The following is a 21619-nucleotide window of genomic DNA, read 5'->3' on the forward strand; positions in this document are numbered from 1 at the left end:
GGTGCTAAGAAACTTCTAGGTGACGTGCAAGAAAACCATGCCAGCAGCGTGCTGTAAGATCCGCTACATGAAAGACAAATCCAGTCACCGAAGAAAAGAATAAAGAGCTTACGGCGAAGGTTGAAGAACTTACATGTATGATCAAAGGTAAAGAAGAAATTTCTATAAACGTTATTTAATGTTGAGACTGGTGATGCTAATTTTATTGCTCGTAAAATTATAATCTTGGTTGGAAGAGCCAAAATTATGCTTCTAATTTTCCTAGAACACTATATCCTAGTAATCAAGGAGCATCAAACACAATTATAATGAAGCGACAGTAACCGTCTAACTCTTTAACACACCCTCAAAACCTTTATATCTGCTCACACCGAGCAAAAGAATACATTAGGACAGTCTCCCGGCTAATGGGCCTCTCATGTCGACTCCCGGCTTGGTGGGTCGGGTTGAGGTTGATAAACCTAATGGTGCAATCCATCTAGCTTACCGATAAAGGTTGTTGCCCAAAGGCGTATCATTGTTTACTCTGCACGTTGTAGGCAAGATAGAACGTACTCATACAAGGTAACACCATCACAGTTATCTAGTATGTTTTGATATCCATACCTCTTCAAAGTTAATTAATTAATTATTTTGTTTTTCTTGTTAACAAGCTTTAACATGGGTAGTTGTCAAAATAAAAAAAATAGAGTTTTTTAGTACTAAAATGTCCTCAAGTCAGGCTCTCAAATGCTAGCTTTGCTTGTAGCGCATCTAGAATAGGTATCGCTAAGTTCTCAAGATTATGCCAAGAAGTGATATTTTGTTAATTGAGATTTGTAGTGTGCAAATGATCATTGGTCGGAGGATTATTCATCTTTCCGAAAGGAAATGCATCTCTTTGAGGAAACTAAAATTTTAGCCGTATTTTTTATATAGGCGTTAACTAACTTAATAGCTGAAATTCGAGCCGAAGGTAAGGTAGATCATTCGTAGGCCAACAGAGTTGTCAGAATTCCTTGCAGATGTGATAAATGGTACATAAGACATGCGTAAAGCAATATCTTGTAAGTTTTCATGATAAGTTTTGGCATAATCATAAAAAATTGCGTGAACACATTTTAAAAATGACATAGACATTTTTTGTATGTTATGAACATTTATGAAAAATTGCGCGAACACATTTTTAAATTTCATGAACATATTTTAAAGTCGCTATGAACATACTTTAAAACGTGTGAACATCTTCTAACTGTCATGAATTTTTTCAGTGGTATGAACATTCTTAAAAAATTACACAACCAAAGTTTACATCTTCATGAACATTTTTAAGCGTGTGATCATTTTATAAATGACACAGACGTTTTTTATTGGAATGGTATGTGCAGTTTTGAAAATTACGTGGCTTTTTACATTCAAGATATTTTTAATGTACGTTGCTAAAAAAATGAATTAAAATCATTTTTGAAATAATACATATATATCTCTCCCTAATCTATCCCTAATAATAAAGCACGGATTGACTCCGTGGGTTCACCGTCACAATACGCTTCTTCCCGTGATTTTACGCTTTCAGTTTGAATTTAAAACATATTTGAGGTGGTACTAAATTTTCGTTATATCTGTTTAGATGCGTCTGGTTTTTGTTTTCCCGTACTGGGCTTCGGCTGATTCGCTAAACTGGGCCTCGGCTGGGCCTGCATGCTGAATTGTGTCCGTCGTAGGCTGGTTCACCGTCGTTTTCTATATCTGGCTGTATGTGCGTGTGTTTGAATTAAAAGAAATTAGAGAAAAAAATGATGGCAGCGTTGGGATTTGATCCCTGGTCTCCCATGTTGGTTGCAGCGCAGGCTAGGCTCCTAAGATTGCTAATTAGGGCGTCTGGAACCTTAAGAATAGAGACAGGCGGACTCGGGCCGAGATAAATGGGCACGATCTTGATGGGCATGTGCGAGTGCTACGGCCCACTGGACGGACAAGGGACCAGGCTGGAAGTTTTTTTCATATTTTTTTACTTATCAAATAGTCCCACCTTGCTATTTAACATTAAATTTTACCAGTTTATATACGTTTTTTAGGTTGTCAGGCATCGAGAAGCTGCTTTGGAAATTAAGCAAAGAAATAAAGAAAGGAAATAGACATTCTTTGCATGAGAAATAAAGAAGGAAGATGGTAATTATATAGAGCCGGCAAGAAAGGTAATATGTATTAAATAAGAAATAAAGAAGGAAGAAAATTGGTGGTAATCATCTGGGCGCCATATTAATCGCAGGAGTAATTAGCAGGCCTAGCAAAAAAGGAAAAAAAAATTGCATGACAAAGAAGGAAGAAAATTGATGGTAATTATCTGGGCGCCATATTAATCACAGGAGTAATTAGTAGGCCTAGCAAAAAAGGAAAAAAAATAATTGCATGAGAAATAAAGAAGGAAGGAGAAAGAGAGAGGAAGGAAATGGACGGTAATTATGTGGGCATCATGATATAAGAAAAGAAAGAGAAAGAAAAACTAATTAACAGGAGGTGCAGGGGAATCAATGGTAGGTTGCCATGCTTATGAGTAAAAATGATGTGGCATTTTTTAATCCTCACTAAATTCATGTCATTTTTTTTCTTTCGTTATGTTTTCCTTGCTCTTATAATCTTTACTGAATTTGCGCCAAATTTGTAGCACATTGAACATGATGTTTGCACATACAATCCTCACTAAATTTATGTCAATTCTTTCTACCGTTCTAACACACAGGCATATATACTATTTTTAATATATAAATGGAGGTATAATATTATTGGTCCTCCCATTTCATATGTCCATGGTGTTTCCTCATATTGAGCTAGGCTATTCTACCAATCGTCTGTCTTGGGCCACTTGGCCTCTACCACGTTCGCCCGCGTAACGTTCGACCACGGTGCCCTCCTAACATGTCTGGCGATATCTCACGGAAATTGCCCCAAAAGTTACAAAATATTACCCACCAATACAACCTACTCCCCCGTTCCTATATATAATAAGTCTTTTTAGAGATTCCATCACAAACTACATACGGATGTATATATACGTATTTTAAAGTGTAGATTCAATTATTTTACTTCATACGTAGTCTATATTGCAATCTCCAAAAAGACTTATATTTAGAAACAGATGGAGCATAAGTGATAAAAGAAGGTTTTACACAAGGGAATCCCCTGCCTATGCCGGCCCATGCAGTAAGGACCATGTATACTGCACTCTATGCGCTGGAAGAAGACGCCGCACGCCTGTATGGGCCGCCTATGTCCAGGCGGCCTGTTTTTTAAAGTTTGTTTTTATTTATTTATTTTATTTTTTGTTTTCAATTTTTCTACTTTTAATAATTTGGGAAAGCAAAAAAAATCTGGAAATTTTAGAAAACGAGAATTTAGCAATAATCTTTTAATAAATCATAAATTGTTTGTAGATTAAAAAATGTTTGTGATTTGGTAAAAAAATGTTTGCTTAAAAAGCTCGTGTATTAGAAAATGTTAATGAAATTGAACAAAAAACGTTCATGACTTCAAAAACAATTTATTCATTCATAAAATGTTCACTGATTCAAAAATGATCATGAATTTCAAAAAATGTTCGTTAAATCAAAAAAATGTCCATGAATTTCAAAAAATATTTCACAAATTTCCTAAAAATGTTCTTCGATTATAGAAATGTTCATCGATTAAAGAAAATTGTTTTAAAACATGTTCACAAATTATTATTATTTTGCAAATAGCATAAAATCTTCAAGAATTCAAAAAATATTCTTTATTTTAGAAAAAGTACAAAAATTTGTAAAATTGTCTAAAAATTTGAAAAATGTTCACGAGTTTAGAAAAAATGTTCATCATTTCATAAAACTGAGAGTGATAATGTATCTTGGTGATGTAGCAAAATGTGGTCATGGCCATTGAAGATTATAGTTTTTTTGCCGTTGCAACGCACGGGCCCTTTTGCTAGTAATAATAAAGCACGGATTGAGTCTCCGGGTTCACCGTCACAATACGTTTCTTCCCATGAATTTACGCTTTCAGTTTTTATATTTCTTTATAAAAAAACTTTTTATATCGTGCTTATCCGAGGTGGTACTAAAAAAGTTGTCCGTCCGTAGGACAATCTGGCTCGTACCCGTCCTGCGGTGCCGGCCCAAAACAAATTGCCAGTGGGCCGGATCGACCTCCCTAACCAGTAGCATCAAAGGCACATTTCATAAAGAACGGCTGCTTCTTTAATAATCCCACATCACCCCCTTACCTCCTGATGAACCAGTTTATATACATCATTGATTTTAAATCTGCAAGCCGCCTCTAGAGTCTTTAAGGAAAGGGATGAGGAGCACCGATGCTATACGGGATGTTGTGTCCCCAACACGGGAGGAGGTGGAGCGAGCCAGGGGCCGGAGAGAAGGGAACAAAACAGGCCTACTCCCTCCATTCCACAATGTAGTGCTTCAACTTTGACCGTAAATTTAACTACCAAGACCGATTGCGGCGGGAGCAAAAATTATATCAGTGAATTCGTATTCGAAAGAAGTTTTCAATTATATAATTTTTTCTCCTGCCGTAGTTGGTCTCGTTGATTAAATTTATGATCAAAGTTGAGCCTCTGAAAACACGAGTGCATTATATTTTGGGAATGGAGGGAGTAGCTAGCGTTGGAAGGATAAAGCTGCGGCAGCTTCGAGGCATGTGATGGCCGATGGTGATTGAGTATGTGCCGGCCGCTCGGGCCCCAACACGTGATTAATAGCGCAAAAAAGCAAAATATCTTCCAAATTAAAAAACTACATAACAAAAATCATTAGAATTCAAATCTTATGATACCCTCTGTTTTTAAGTGTAAATGTTCTCAAATGGACTACAACGTACAGATGTATGTAGACATATTTTAACGTGTAGATTCATTCATTTTGCTTCGTATATAGTCACTTGTTGTAATTTCTAAAAAAACTTATATTTCGAAACGAAGGAAGTATTTATAAAATACTTTAAATGAATTACTAAAGTCTCAAACAGTATGTAAGGGCATTTTTAAGAACGTCCGCAACCATCCAAGGCGTAAGGTCCGGACGTGTTTTGACTGTATTGGTTTGCCAATTGGTCCGAACTTACTTTTTCCAACAATATGAAAACAACCTAGAGAGTTTTGCGAGCGTACGGACTGCTGCCATGCTCGATTCTATCTAACAATGGCCCACCCAAAAACCCCTTCCCTTGCCCATACCCCATCCCACCTGAAATGGCCAACGCCGCTCAAGAGCACCGGTGTCATATTCATGCCGGTTCATAGCGACGCGACCTCTCACTGGCATTCTAGCATTGAAGGGGCGCCGGTCGTGAGCGTCGCCCGCATCGTTTCCCGATGCACGTGAATCTTCCGCGTTCAAATGACAGGCCGTCATTCAGCCTCCCTAAGTTAAACATGCGCGGTTGCCGAGGAACCTACCCCGCCATTAACCACCTCGGCGCTTCTCCTGCCATTCATCTACTATTTAAACTCCATCCCCGGCTATAGCTGCATCCATCCTCCTCCTCGCCGCACCACATTCTTCATGGCCTCCTCGAGTTCCAAATCCATTTGGCACAACGTCTCCTCTGAGCAGAAGACGGAGATGCCACTATTGTTGCCGGCAAGCAGAAGGAGGTCGGAGCTGCGGACGTCCCAAAGGAAGACGCAATTGATGATGAGTCGCCGACACCCTCCTCGCCGGTCCATGTTAGCATCACCATGTGCTAGGCACGTGCTCACTACACCAAAATGGTGTTGGCCGAGCGGGAGGCCTTGTTCTGATAGGCGCAAGCCGACCAGGAGTACAACCTCCGCCTTCTCGACAAGCACCAACACGCGATGGAGGAACTCACCGCTGGCACAGCTATATCGCGCCAAACGTGGACCAGGTGGAGTAGGAGGTGTTGGTCGACTCATATCGCACCGCCTGTGAAATCTGCCGCAATCGTCGGCGATACCTCCAGCGTCAGGCGGAGATAGATGCGACCTTCAAGGAGATTCACGAGGAGGCCAACGAAGTCTATGGCAAGAGCGAGGACGAGGACGAGACATTCCCAACTCCACCACGCCCGCACCTTGCTGCCACAACCATGAAGCCGGCGCGTCCACAGGCGCTGCCGGCAGCGAAGAAGATTAAAGCATGGGAGCTCGCCGGTGCTCGGGCCCCAGGAAGACCACCGCCCATTTCGTTCCCTCTAAAGCCAAGCTTGGCGGGCTTAAAATCGTTGGCCGATTAGCCGCTTGCAAGTTGTGGAGGCAGAGACTATGAAGACATAGCCGGAGCTTCAGTTGTAATGCTCATGGCCAGCCCAAAATGAAAGAACGTATGTTGGCGGTCATTTGGACTAGGTTTAGAGTACGGTTTAGTTCAAATATATCAAAATATAATTAGTTTATGCCGTTCTATACGAAAAGCATCCGAGTTTAATAAAAAATATGCAAGTATGAACGAATACTTTTCGGATTGTTTAAATATCCATCAAATTTGTTCACTTTCCTTAAATTTCTTCCGTGAAGAAGATTTTTTCAATTTTTTGCCCGTTACAACGCACGGACGTATGTACTAGTAATCGGATTATATATAAAAAGAAAAGAAATTAGGAAAAGAGAAACCAAAAAAGAAAACCCGTACTACATAGCCCATTTACGGGGGCCATCTGAGGTGAGGCTCTCGGAGGAATCAGTCTTCCTGATATATATCTTCGGCTGATCCGTGCGCCAGGTACCGGATAGGAAGTTTTTCGAAATCAATCAAACCGCAGATGGCGAGTTCGTCGGAGAAGGCGCCTTCCCCCGCAGCGGCGGATCTGCCGGAGCGAGGTAAGATTACGGTGGCCAGCGGCAAACCAAAGGGGAAGACGAGGAGGATGACGCAGGAGGAGATCGACAGCTACATCCGGTCCAAGGGCGTGCGCATCCCCGTCGACTCCGTCCGCAGGGCGAGCAAGCTGAGGCTGGCCCTCACCAACCTCGACGACCTCGGCAGCCTCCCGGCTCCCGGTGTCCCCGGACGAGCTGGACGACTACGTCGCCAACATGATCCGGGAGGTGAACGCGATCGAGGATGACTTCCAGAAAGAGAGAGACGAGATCGCCAAGGAGTACTACGCAAAGGGCTACGTCGAGCGCGAGGTCAGCGACGACGACGAAGCAGGAGGCAGCAACCCCCGTGTGGAGACCGTTAGCACCGTAACCGTAAGGAAGCTCAACTGAACGAGCACCATTATCAGACTGTCCCTGATCTCGATCGGCGGTGCTTTCGAATAAATCGTCAGTCTGATAAACGATGGATTCAATGGTATGAGCGCTCCTATAGCGCAATAATAAAATTTCACTATATCGGCAGCAATCATTTTTTCTTCTTCATCATCCTTTTTGAATCATTGATCTAGAGTAGTTGATTTGTTTGACTCAGCTTGTATTAAATGGTTGTGCTATGTATTCCGTTTGGTCTGACGGTCACTTGATCTAATTTTAAACATATGAGGACCGCACGGTGAGCAAATTTACATTTTCTGCTGTAAATACTAAGTTCATTTAGTTGCACTAGGATATTGTTTTTACCATCTGGTACCTTCACCTTCTATGGTCGAGGAGCTCGTGTCATGGACGGTTGATTTCATGGTGGAGCTCTGGTTTGCACCATCAATCTCTAGAAGACGTCAATACTGCAAAGAATGGGTGATCCGAATCCAGCGGTGCTCTAGCGAGCCAGACTGATCACCAACAAGCTCTAACTTGTGGGAGCTAATGTTTCCAATCACTAGTAGAAAACAGGGCTTTGGTCCAGGCCGGGTCAGCCCATTAGTCCCGGTTCAGTCCAGAACCGGGACCAATGGGGGCATTGGTCCCGGTTCGTGAGCCCAGGGGGCTGCCCGGGCCACGTGGGCCATTGGTTCCGGTTCATCTGAACCTTTTGGTCCCGATTGGTGGGATGAACCGGGACCAATGGGCCTCGCTCCTGGCCCACAATCATTGGTCCCGGTTCGTGTCTCAAACCGGGACTAAAGATTAGACCTGTAGTCCCGGTTTGAGGCACGAACCGGGACTAATGGGGTTGAGAACTTTAGTCCCGGTTCGTGCCACGAACCGGTACTAAAGGTCTCATTTTCAAACTCTACCCCCCCCGGATCGCCTTTTCAGTTTTTTTAAAAATAAAATAAAATGATGGAAATGTCAAAAAAATAAAAGAAAATAAGTTTCCCATGTGATATGTGGTCTAGTTGTTGGGAAAATTTGCAAATGTGAATTTTGACTTTATTTGCAAAATCTCTCTGAAATTTGTAAAAATGGGCATAACTTTTGCATACTAACTCGGATGAAAAAGTTTTTTATATGAACAATCATCTACTCGAAAAGTTACATCCAAATTTAACGCGGGGGGGGGGGGGGGAACCCCGTTAAACATTTTCAAAATCCTCAAAAACCTAATAGAAAAAAAGTTACGGGGCTTTTAAGATATAGAGTGAAAAAAATCAGAAAAATTCAAACAGTGGGCAAACTGTGGTCAAACAATGGTCAAACTAATTATTTTAGAATATTAGTGTTACTAAATAATTATTTCAGTTATTTCAATTTTGGTCAAATCTGGTCAAACTGTGGTCAAACAATGGTCAAACTAGTTATTCAAGAAATATTAGTGTTACTAAATAATTATTGTTTTTTAAAACAATAGTTTCAAAATAAAACTATGAAATGTGTCACTTCATGCTCAAGCAAAATTCCTGAAGGTTAATAGGATTGACATCTTAGTATTGTCAGGAAAACAACAAGTGCAGACTTGGAGCGAGGGAGAATAGAACTCGGAAGTTAAGCGTGCTCAGGCTGGGGGAGTGGGAGGATGGGTGACCGTTCGGGAAGTTAGATGATTTGAAATGATGAGGGATGATTAGAGGATAAATTGAGAAGTGATGAGGGGTGGTGATTACAGACTAGAGGTTAAAATAATTCAGAAATTTGAAAATAAAAAAAATTCAAAAAAAGTTTCAAAAAAAATCATAAAATTTTCTTTAGTCCCGGTTGGTGTTACCAACCGGGACTAAAGGTGGAGCTCCACGTGACCACGCCCTTTAGTCCCGGTTCTGGATTGAACCAGGACTAAAGGGAGAGGCATTAGTACCGACCCTTTAGTCCCGGTTTCAGAACCGGGACTAAAGGCCCTTATGAACCGGGACTGAAGGCCCTTTTTCTACTAGTGAATGTTAACGATTGTTGAGATAATGGTCGCTCTTGAGCTAGAATCCACGAGCGCTAATGCCTCCAATGTTAGCGGCGAGAGATTGGAGACATATTGATCAGCAATGAGTCGAAACCGGCGATCGCTAATGCCTCCAATGTTGGAGGTGCGAGATAAGCGGATTTATGTTTTTTTATTTATGGTGTGTACGCCATCTCAACATGCTAGGGGGAGGGGGGGGGGTATGGTGTTCTTTGTGAACACATGGGGTTTAAGTTGCTATGTTTTCTCATTGCGTTTCAAGAGGGCTGTTTCTATGTTGTATGTTTATTTCATTGCTGCACATGCCATTTCTAAATGTTGCTTACTTTTGATTTTCCGGTTGCATCTGTTGATACCTTCTATGTCTCACTTTGTTTTTTATTTTGCGGGAATATGTCTCAATCTGTTGTTGCAATGAAATGAGGATTTATTGCATACCTCGAATGTTTTGTCGTGTGTACATGTCTAAAATGTTGCAATTTTTTTGCATGTCTTTTAGATCGCCACAGAAAATATTACAATGATGATGCATAGGGAGTTTTAAAAAAATATTGCACGCAACACGTGTATCCAGGGCCAAGACAACATCCGTTTGTTGACAGACTAAACTTAGGAATTGAATATATTTGGGAAAAAAGGAGACTCATTCGAGAAGGACTGGAATGAGCGGGCCCAGCGCGCGATAGGCCACAGGCCACATGACACAACCTCGCTTTTTCTGTTTCTTTTCACGTACTTTGCTTTCTTTTTTTACTTTTGCTTGTACTTCCAAATATTCTAAATATATATCTTATAAAAAACACTTTAACTATTTTTTTTGAAATTCTTAATCAAGCTTTTGAGAAATGCTAAATGTGTATGGAAAAATGTTTCTCATGTATATGAAAATTATACACAAAAAACATACAATGTGTACGAACAAGTTGTTCATGTATTTAAAAACTATTAATCAAGCATTTGAAAAAACAATTAGTCAAGTACTTGAAAAATGTTAATCAAGTATTTGAATTTTTTTAATGTGTATAGAAAAATATTTTGAATGCATACGCAAAATGTACAAATGCTTATGAAAAATATATATGAGAAATGTTAATCATGTACCTAAAAATTGTTAACCGTGTATAAAAAAAGTTCCAGATGTATAAAAAATGTACAATGTGTAGGGGGGAAATAGACATGCAATAAATGTAAGAAAAATGTTAATTTGCATTTAAAAAATTAGACATGTATAAGAAAATGTTACTGATGTATACAAAAAGTACAATATATGTTTAAAAGTGTAGACATAAAACCGAATAGAGAAGAATGTCAATGCTATACTGGCAAACTGTAAACTTGTACAAACAAAATGCTTATGTGCACAAAAAATGTACAATCCGAATAAAAAATAGTAGACATCAAAACAAATATCTGAAAAAGGTTAATCATGTATTTGAAAAATGTTGAACCTGAATAAGAAAAAAATTCTCAAGTATATGTCAAATATACAATATGTATGAAAAAAAGTAGTCTCCAAAACATATATCTGAAAAATGTTAATTATGTTTTTGAAAAATGTCACAATGAGTATAAAAAATGTTCCTACAATATATATGAAAGAAAAGTAGACCTCGAAACATACTTTTTAAAAACTATCATGTATTTTAAAATTAATGAAGATGTATAAAAATATTTCCTTGCATATATGAAAATTTTACAATGTGTAAGAAAAGACGTAAAAATCAAGGCTAGTCGAAAAGAAACAAAGCATACCAAAGAGGAAAAAAGAAAAAAGAAATAGAAAAAAAATAAGAAACCAATCGAAAGCAGTGCAACATAGTGAAAAATGAAACCTAAAGAAAACCAAGAAAGAAGCAAATACTACCGAAACGAGAAAGAGGATGAAAAAACAAAAAAAAACAAAGAAACCAATGCATTATAGTGAAATAATGTGAAAACCAAGAAACTCAATAAAATGAAACGGAAACAAAAGAAAACCAAAAAAGGCAACGCAAAAAAGAAAAACAGGAATAAAAAAGAACCCGAAAAATATAAAGCAAAACAGTGAATGCAGTGAAAGAATGGTTCTATAGTATTGGGCTGGCCCTGTCCTTTAGGCGAGAGAAGCAGATATCTCACAGCAAGCGAGATGGCAGATTCTATTTGGCACGTTAGTCGCTGCTGAACGAGCGCGCGCGCACCCTCCACTGGACACTGCACGTGGGAGTGAGGGTGTGCGCGCTGTATCCTTTTCCCAGCGCTCAGCGCGCATAATAGGAGCTCCCAAGCGAGATATAACTCTTGCGCTCGGCCGGGCACCGAGCATCATAAATGGCGTATCCTATTTGGCGCGCCAGTAGTTGCTTAGCGACCGCGCGCGCACCCCTGATGCACACTGCACGTGGGATTGAAGGGGTGCGCGCTGCACCCTTTTCCCAGCACTCAGCACGCGGAAAAGGACCTCCCAAGCGAGATATAGCTCTAGCACTCGGGCCGGGCCCCATCCCATTACAATCAGCCGGGCACCGAACACAGCCCACTCACACTTAAAAAAGAAAGAAGGAAAAAAAAGTTGCGTCCGCCAAGGCTCCAGCTCAATAATCGCTCAAGCTAAGTCAGAGCTCTCTACATACAGCTTCAGCACAAAAGTCCCGGCGAGGTAACTCTGACAGTTCATCCCAGCCTGAAGTGTGAACATCAACGACTCGCAGGGAAGACTGCAGCGGCCTCCCCTCTGAGCTCTGACTAAACATAAATATCATGCCGGCGGCGTAAACCCGCGGCAAGTTTCAGTCTTGACCCTCGCGCCATTGTTTTCCCAACGCAAAAGGTCAACTGTTGAAGCTCCTGGACGCCATCCATCATCCATGGCCACACGCAGCGCTACGTACAGCATGAAATGGACCGGCGACGAAATTCCGGCGGCAGCTCCATGTCTCCGCTGTTCAGGTCATAATGTTAACCCCAGGTTTTCCACCCGTATGACGCGCAGGAGTCAATGTCGATCCCTGTCACCCGCGTACTTTGGCTAATCCGGCGACTGAGCACGGATGCCAAATAGAGATGGACTGCCGCTTTCTCGAGCCCTGTTCTATAACTGACGACAGGACCGCAGCATATGGTGGTAGGAGTACTAAAGTTCATCCATTTTATGAGATCATCGAGTCGGAAATGAATCGCTATCGACGGCATTTTTTAGCTATATATATAGGTTGGGTAAATACGTCTGTTAATAGTAATTACTTATGCAGGAAACATTCGTTGTGCTAGCGCCGTGGATTCATATGGAAGACGGGTTTATTTTATTTCTGAAGGGGGTATTATTTTGGAAAAACAATGAGAAGAAAAGGTTCCCTTTGTTAAGCGTCTTTCAACATTGTCATCAATTGAGCATGACAACGTCAGACCAGCTATGGCGACGTCGTTCGCTATACCGATCTGACTTTGCATCTTATATACAAGTCATTACGTCCCTTTTAACTGAATCCAAATCAGTAACCCAGCCAATATGCACTGACAAGTCTCGAAATAGGAAACACCGCCACTAGGCCGAGAGCGACACCATGTGATGTTTTAATCTTAATCGACTAATTAGCTCAGCCTTGAATATTCTTACAGCTCGTTTGGTACCCATCATTTGGGTCGGATTTGGTGGATTTCATTTGCGAATTCCGGAATATACTTGTTTGGCTGCCACAGAATTGAGGGTGGATTTCATTCTAAGATTCCAGAGGATGTAAACTTGGCCTAGGCCCAAATCCCAGCCCCTCGCCCGTCATTCTCCCGGATTCCACTCGCTCGCTTCCCCCACCCTACCCCGACGCCTTCGTCTCTCGCCTCCTTCCCCCACCCTACCCCGACGCCCGCCGCCGCCGCCGCCGCCATGAACCCCACCTTCTCGGCCGCCGGTGATGCACCCCCCTGCCGGTGAATGGCTTCTCCCCGAGTTCTCTTCCCCCGTCCCCTCTACACGCGAAGCTTTCTGTTCGATGGTGTGCTGCCTCCGGTGACCACAGCGCCGTCGTCGAGCTCTCAAATCCTGGTAGGTTCTCCCTCCACCTCTCTTCTCCCCCTCCCTCTCTCTGGTGGATCTTTTCTGCTTGAACCCTAACCCTAACCTGAACCCACCTCCATCCAGCCACCCGATCCGGACAGAAGATCGACTTCTTGACGATTCCTCCGCCAGCCCACGGTCGGTCAGCTCCACACCCCGGAAGATCGACCTTTTTGTGGTACGTGGTCAGCGTGTCTGCGTCCCCTCTATGCAAACAGAATGGATCTCTGAATTTAATGTGTTTTGCACACTGATTATTTTGTCTGAATTCAGTATAGAACAAAGTCAGTGTGGTTGGACAGTGATTTTTTTGTCTGGATTTAGTATAGAACAATTCAGTATGGGCCGCAAGCAGACATGAACCCCTGATTTCAATATGTTTGCACACTGATTTTTTGTCTGAATTCAGTATAGAACAATTTCAGTGTGCTTGCATAATGATTTTTTGTCTGAATCAGACTGGGATTTTTCCAGACTGAGCTGATTTTTATATTCGGACTTGTTATTGAAGCTAGATACTTGAGCATAATGTTTTGAAATACAAGTTTAGGATAGTTTTGATTCACTCCGTTTTAGGAGAGAGTGTTAATAACATGTTCAATAAGACTGTGTCAATTGTATCGTATGGCGATTGAAGCTTCTTTTTATGTGAAACTCTAATGCTTGATGGTTTTGTTTGTTATGATCTATTTTTCCAAAAGTATGGGGGCGCAGGTCTGTTCATCCACCTGACAAAAGTGAAACAGAAAGTAGCATAAACCCTGTTTGGGTTTTGCCCATCTTTTTCCTCCATCTAAGCTTTCTTGACAAGCAACTGCATCTGTTTTTTGTGTATCACTAGTAATAAGCATGAGTTTTTTGTGTATCACTAGTAATCGAGCTTGAGTTCTTTCTCAATTGTTATTTTCTTCATTTTAATATAGATGTCAGACTTGTACATTAACACATTGCATGGCGATGAGAGGAGAAAGAAAAGGAAGAGGGCAGCTGCTGGATTTTTTGTGTCGGTTGTCGCGATAGTTCAACACACGTATTGTTAGAGGAAGATTAGAGAGCTTGATGATTTCAGTGAGGATGAGGCGGAGATTAGGATTAGAAAGCAGATGCTTAGATCAATTTATCAGGGTTCTAACAAGCACTGTTTTGATAGTTTGCGCCTAACTAAACGGTCCTTTGTGGACCTGTGCGCTATTTTGCGTGAAAGATGTGGTTTGGGGGACACATTTTATGTGTCGGTTGAAGAATCAGTCACAATGTTTCTGCTAGTGCTAAGCCATGGGATGAAATACCGGTTAATTGAAAGCACGTATAGATGGGCACTCGAGACCATCAGTAGGCATTTCAATGAGATCTTAAGAGCTGTCCTTTCCTTGTCTCATGAGTTTATAAAGCTACCAACCCCTTCAGCTGAGCAGCCCGAGGATAGTAGATGGAAATGGTTTCCAGATGGGCTAGGAGCTTTAGATGGCACACATGTTGATGTCCGTGTTTCCGCTCTCAAGCAAGGCAGATACAGGAATAGAAAGCAAGATGTGACCACTAATGTGCTTGGTGTTTGTGACCGGAATATGGAGTTTTTGTATGTCTTAGCTGGATGGGAAGGTTCTGCATCTGATTCACGAGTGTTGCGAGATGCAATGTCACGACAAGACGCTTTTAGAGTTCCACATGGTAATTCTCTGTCTTGGTACGGTAGAACAACTAAGTTATGATATTTCAATGTAAATATAATATCTAATACTTGTTATTTTTGCAAACATTAGGAAAATACTACCTTGTAGATGCTGGGTACACTAATGGTCCGGGCTTCTTTGCTCCATACCGGTCAGTCCGGTACCATTTGAAAGAATGGGCGGCTAATGGAAATAACCCACAAACTCCAAGAGAGTTATATAATCTGCGACATGCATCAGCTAGGAATGTGATAGAGAGAACTTTTGGTCTACTAAAAATGAGATGGGCTATTTTGGGGACTAGTTCATTTTTTCGCATACGGAATCAGGTATCACATAGTATTTTGCAAAACCAAGCCTCCGTTTATTTTTATTTTTTTATTAACACGCCAATAATACCATCTCGCAGATCCGTGTCATTAATGCTTGCTGCATATTGCATAACTTTCTAAGAGATAGGCAGAGAGAGATGGATGATATAATGCTAATTGACGTGGATAATCAGTTAAATGCTGCTGCCATCGAACATCCTGAAGAACCAAACATGATTAGACATGTTGAATCAACAACTGAGTGGAACAACAAGCGAGATACCTTAGCTAATCAAATGTGGGCAGATTACCAAAGGAGACGCGGGGGAGCCAATCATTGAATTCATTCATTTGTATGTTCATATATTTCATATGCCTATTTTTGAAACCCCCCCTCTCTCTCTCTCTGGATTCTACGTTTGTCTCATACATATATTGTTGCTTGCAGGAAGATATGGATGTGGAGAAGAAAGGAGGTAGAAACTACCTTACCTGGATGGATGAAATGGATGAAGCAATGCTGAATGTGTTCGTGGAGCATTACAATAGAGGGGATCGTGCTCAAAATGGGTCGAAGCCACATGTCTACACTGCAGTTGTCAAGAATGTTCGAGCCAAGTGCAATGTGGATATCACAAAGGATAATGTCATATCAAGGTGCAAGACTATTGATAGACACTATGTCAATGTCAGCAAGATGTTGTCAACGAGTGGTTTTGGGTGGAATTGGATCCATAACAAGCTTATGGTTGATAGTGAGGACGTGTGGAGAAACTATGTCAAGGTAAGCACTACATCTTGAGCATCTATGTATTCATGGCATGGCCACAAGATTCATTTTCATCATTCATGTGGTCAAGTAGTTTATTCGAAAACATGCACTTATACACCTTCTCCACCTTCTCCATCATGATGTGGAATTCAGCCAAGTTTATTTGAAAACATGCACTTATACTTGTTGGAAATATGCCCTAGAGGCAATAATAAATTGATTATTATTATATTTCCTTGTTCATGATAATCGTTTATTATCCATGCTAGAATTGTATTGATAGAAAACTCAAATACATGTGTGGATACATAGACAACACCATGTCCCTAGTGAGCCTCTAGTTGACTAGCTCGTTGATCAATAGATGGTTACGGTTTCCTGACCATGGACATTGGATGTCGTTGATAACGGGATCACATCATTGGGAGAATGATGTGATGGACAAGACCCAATCCTAAGCCTAGCACAAAGATCATGTAGTTCGTATGCTAAAGCTTTTCTAATGTCAAGTATCATTTCCTTAGACCATGAGATTGTGCAACTCCCGGATACCGTAGGAGTGCTTTGGGTGTACCAAACGTCACAACGTAACTGGGTGGCTATAAAGGTACACTACGGGTATCTCCGAAAGTGTCTGTTGGGTTGGCACGAATCGAGACTGGGATTTGTCACTCCGTGTGACGGAGAGGTATCTCTGGGCCCACTCGGTAGGACATCATCATAATGTGCACAATGTGATCAAGGAGTTGATCACGGGATGATGTGTTACAGAACGAGTAAAGAGACTTGCCGGTAACGAGATTGAACAAGGTATCAGGATACCGACGATCGAATCTCGGGCAAGTATCGTACCGCTAGACAAAGGGAATTGTATACGGGATTGATTAAGTCCTTGACATCGTGGTTCATCCGATGATATCATCGTGGAACATGTGGGAACCAACATGGGTATCTAGATCCCGCTGTTGGTTATTGACCGGAGAACGTCTCGGTCATGTCTGCATGGTTCCCGAACCCGTAGGGTCTACACACTTAAGGTTCGGTGACGCTAGGGTTGTAGGGATATGTATATGCAGTAACCCGAATGTTGTTCGGAGTCCCGGATGAGATTCCGGACGTCACGAGGAGTCCCAGAATGGTCCGGAGGTAAAGAATTATATATAGGAAGTGCTATTTCGGCCATCGGGACAAGTTTCGGGGTCACCGGTATTGTACCGAGACCACCGGAAGGGTCCCGGGGGTCCACCGGGTGGGGCCACCTATCTCGGAGGGCCCCATGGGCTGAAGTGGGAAGGGATCCAACCCAAAGTGGGCTGGGGCGCCACTTCCCCCTAGGGCCCATGCGCCTAGGGTGGGGGAAACCCTAAAGGAAGAGTCCTAGGAGGGGAAGGCACCTCCTAGGTGCCTTGGGGAGGAGGGATTCCTCCCCTTGGCCGCACCCCCCTAGGAGATTAGATCTCCTAGGGCCGGCGCCCCCCCCCCTTGGCCCTCCTATATATAGTGGGGAGATGGAGGACTTCTAATGCTTAGCCTTTGGTGCCTCCCTCTCCCTCTCCGACACATCCTCCTCCTCCATAGTGCTTAGAGAAGCCCTGCCGGAGTACTGCAGCTCCACCACCACCACGCCGTCGTGCTGCTGTTGGGGCCATCTTCCTCAATCTCTCCTTCCCCCTTGCTGGATCAAGAAGGAGGAGACGTCGCTGCTCCGTACGTGTGTTGAACGCGGAGGTGCCGTCCGTTCGGCGCTAGGATCATCAGTGATTTGGATCACGACGAGTACGACTCCATCAACCCCGTTCTCTTGAACGCTTCCGCATAGCGATCTACAAGGGTATGTAGATGCACTCTCCTTCCCCTCGTTGCTGGTTTCTCCATAGATAGATCTTGGTGACACGTATACAATTTTGAATTTCTGCTACGTTCCCCAACAATACTTGTTCATGCATAGCTTTCTAATCAGTAGTTTACTCATCATTTCCCCTATGTTTTGCTATTATATTAGTGATCAGCCTTCTCTTGAGAAACAATCACAACTTGCAGCAGTGCACTTGTTTTCCCCATTATTTATGTGATTTTGCACCATGACATGAGTTACATCTTAGCTGTAGTCTACGATTTTCTCTTTGGATGTGTGTTTGGTGTTTGGATGGATGTGTGTTCATTTTCCACCATGACATGAGACTATTTGTCTTCATGGGTTGCAGGCAAACAAAGATGCAGCATGCTACAGGCACAAGGTCATAAAGTTTTGGGACTCTATCAGCCTTGTCTTCTCGAGGGATCATGCCACCGGAACGGGAGCCAGAACTGTTGGTGAAAGTGCAGCAGAAATGGCTGCAGAGAATGTCAACAACATCAACACTGATTCTGCCGCAACATCTTCAACCCAAACCGGCGAGGAACAGAAGAGGAAAAGATATCGATCGGATGACTCAATTGCATCTATGCTTGGAGAGAAATTGGATAATTTTACCAGTGCCTACAAAGCTGATATCGCTCAAGTTGCTCCTCCTGAGAAACCCTCCTCTCCTGAAGAAATACTTGACGCTCTCAATGCAATTGTGGGACTGGATGATGATGGCTTGCTAGCAGCTTATGATTTCCTCATAGCAGATGATCGCAAGTTCAAGGCTCTTATGGCGCTGCCTGAAAGGATGAAGAAGAAATGGATCCTCAAGCAAATCAACCAATGAAGGTATGTTTCTTGTTCTGTGATTAGTTACCAGCTAGCAAGCTCTACTGCATTTTGTCCTTAGTTGTTTGTTATAGTACAATATTATGGGTGTCCTGTATTTTGTCATGCCAATATGGAGCAGAGGAGGCAGCAGCTTGCTTGCTTTTCATCATATTTATGTACTTACCTATTTCCATGTTTGAGATTAGCATGATAGAAGGTTTTATGTTATCATCTTAATAAGGTTTTCCTGCCAGGTCTTCCCAAACATGGCTTGATAAAACAACGTTTTCCTGCCATGTTTGAGAACAACTTGTTCTGCCATGTCTCCTGAAACAAGGTTTTATGAACATATTTTGCATGCACATAAATATTCAGTGTGTTTGAAGGTCTCTTATGAACTAGTCTTTTTTTCTTCGGTCGAGAGGTGGCATTATTAGTCTAGAATACATCAACCAGATATATGCTTATTTAGTGGCTGTAGTCTTTTATCGACTTAGTTTCGGTCCTACTTAACATACTCGGTTGTTGATGGTTTTTTGCTATTACCTTTCGATTCATGATAATTGTGCAAATGAAGTGCAAGTTAACCTTTGAAAAATTTCTATATCAAGTTGAGTTTTCTTACCCTTCCTAGAGATTGTTGCAAGCTAAAGCTTATCGTGTGACACTTCGATTTGTCTTCTTGGCTATCGTCATCTTTCACTTTGAGCAATTTCTACCAACCATTGTGTTCAAGGATTGTTTATTGCCCTATGAGACCATATGTCACCATTTCTCATCATATTTTGCAGGAAATTTTGGGTGAAGTGTGATGTTGAACGAACAGAACGAAGAAATGAAGATCCTTGAGCAATGAAAATCTTTCTTGGATGGTGCTAATAATGCAAAGATTCAGTTTTTATGTAACCTTGACTAGATTATGATCATTTGATGTTGTTGTGAACCTTTGTCGTATTGCAAAGATTAACTTTTTACAAAGTCTCATGTTTAAGTTATATGTATTGGCATGGTTCAGTTTAATGCAAAACATTGCCATGTGTGAACAAACGAGCTGTCAATGTTGGTGTTGGTACAGATTTGTTCATACTATTTATTCCTAGCACAAAGGCTAGTGCGTTGGTGCTGGTATAGTTTCATGCTCATTTTGGTTCTGGTACAGATTTGACCTCAAAATCCTAGTGACAGCCAAACATGAAATTTGGATTTGGAATCTAGATTCAGCCAAATGAAATCTTGATAGAGATTTCATTTCATTTCATTTCAGCCAAATGAAATGAAATCAGGGGAGCCAAACGAGCTGTTACACGGATCCTGATGCAGAGTTCTGGCCAGACGAACTGTTTCTGAATCAGTTGATGGTATCTTTTGACAAACGACAGGAGGTTGGCATTACAGCTACTCCTCTTGGACAATTGACCGATTGTTTTCTCCTTGCTAGGCACTTTGAATGTGTTTCTTTAGGTATCTCAGATTCTCAGTATCTGTATACCCAGTGCATCTCTGGTACGTACTGCATTCTCAAGAATCTCGATCAATCATTTGTAGGTGGGTTTCAGCCCCAATTGGCTATTACTCTGGCAATTGCTCAGACTATTGCACCGCAAAGCCGTGCTGAGTTGGCATTAAACATAACCGCATTTGCCAATCGCAGGGTTACAGCTACAGCACACCATTGAAGTACTATTAACCACTCAGTAATCTGGAGCATCCAAGTTGCAGAAACTAATCAGAAATTTTCAAAAGCATAAATTGGAATAGCAGCTGGGTAGTAGAGTACTCTAGTAGCAAAAGCTTCAGACAAGCATGCATTCAACTGCTCGTCGTGTGCCGCTAAACGGAAACAGACGGTCCATGCCGGGATGCGTACAGATAGGATATATGATCCAGTTCAAGAAGATGTAATTGGGGTGGTTCGTCATCAAGCGGCACATATGTTTAAATATACCTCTCGCTTCACATGCACACTCATCCTCTGTAATATGAAAGCTCTAGCGAATGGATGAGGAGGCCAAAAGAGAAACTCGTCTCGTACAATATATATTCCCGGAGGATGCCATCGCCGGCGCTGCGCTCTATTCTAACGGAAACCTGCTTTAATAACCACTAAAGCAAAGTCAGCGATCTCCTCGAACGGACAGACGGTTCTTCGCGCGATCGATCATAAATAAAAGCACAACATGGTTCAGACAACGGAAAAAGAAAGAGAAGAAACCCTAGCGCGCCGGATCATGCGAACTGCCAACAAAAGTCGAATTTCGCAACCGGCGATGCGACGGGTGGCCTATCTTACTCTGAATCTACGCTGCAGGCATTAGTATTCTCGAAGAGCAAGATGACTTAGTCTATTCTCGCAGGCGAGGCGATGGGTTTAGTCTAGTCTCTGATAGCGTCAGATGCGAGTGTGATCGGTAGGTGCATAAACAAAGCCGCCATGTTGGTCGCTGACCTTGCCGATCGTTCGATCGATCCGACTGCGTCGGGTTTCCACGGGAGTTGCTTGTGCATTTGGGGATCCTTTCTTTACGCGCCCTCCCGTGGCTGCCACCCCGGCGGGGAGCTTACGGCGATCTAGGTGGTTGCTAGCTGCCGGTAACATGATTTTCGCCATAAACTAGTGGCTGCCGGTAACATGTACGTAAACAGTTGACAACCACGATTACTCTAAACTGATATTTCATCGCGGTGTCTTATCATCAAGCTGTGCTACATGATTGGTGTTCGGATGGTTTGCGGCCGGAACAAGACCAGTTTTAAACACGGCTCCGATCGAGGAAGATGATGATGAATCAGTTTAATAATATAAGACCGTTTTTGACACCAGTGTAGACAGCAGCAAGCACTTGTACGAAATCTGAAGTGTGTCTGTAGGGGAATAATAAGCAACAGAATAAATTTGATATATATGCATAATAACAAACAAGAAAAGGACATAGAGAAGCTCCTA

The 21619-nt window shown here is 42.1% G+C and overlaps 1 protein-coding gene and 1 pseudogene across 3 annotated transcripts; both read left to right on the forward strand.

Annotated features, from left to right (window-relative positions):
• Positions 1–6696: 6696 nt before the first annotated feature.
• LOC123191775 (uncharacterized) lies at positions 6697–7360 on the forward strand (annotated as a pseudogene).
• Positions 7361–12817: 5457 nt separating this feature from the next.
• Positions 12818–19770, forward strand: LOC123189747 (uncharacterized). Of its 3 annotated transcripts, XR_006495975.1 has the most exons (8): positions 12818–13230; positions 13327–13420; positions 14166–14913; positions 15006–15244; positions 15325–15579; positions 15675–16010; positions 18203–18693; positions 19467–19770. XR_006495975.1 is itself a non-coding variant. In XM_044602238.1 (5 exons), the coding sequence occupies exons 3-4, from the start codon at positions 15681–15683 to the stop codon at positions 18689–18691; spliced, it is 819 nt and encodes a 272-aa protein (XP_044458173.1). In that variant the 5' UTR covers positions 12863–13230; positions 13327–13420; positions 15675–15680; the 3' UTR covers positions 18692–18693; positions 19467–19764. The 3 variants fall into 3 exon arrangements, 2 of the variants coding, with proteins under 2 accessions (XP_044458173.1, XP_044458174.1); XM_044602238.1 differs by lacking the exons at positions 14166–14913; positions 15006–15244; positions 15325–15579 and having other exon boundaries at positions 12863–13230; positions 19467–19764; XM_044602239.1 differs by lacking the exons at positions 12818–13230; positions 13327–13420; positions 14166–14913 and having other exon boundaries at positions 14969–15244; positions 19467–19765.
• Positions 19771–21619: the final 1849 nt, after the last annotated feature.

The sequence above is a fragment of the Triticum aestivum genome, chromosome 2A (assembly GCF_018294505.1).
Source record: "Triticum aestivum cultivar Chinese Spring chromosome 2A, IWGSC CS RefSeq v2.1, whole genome shotgun sequence".
NCBI lineage: Eukaryota > Viridiplantae > Streptophyta > Magnoliopsida > Poales > Poaceae > Triticum > Triticum aestivum.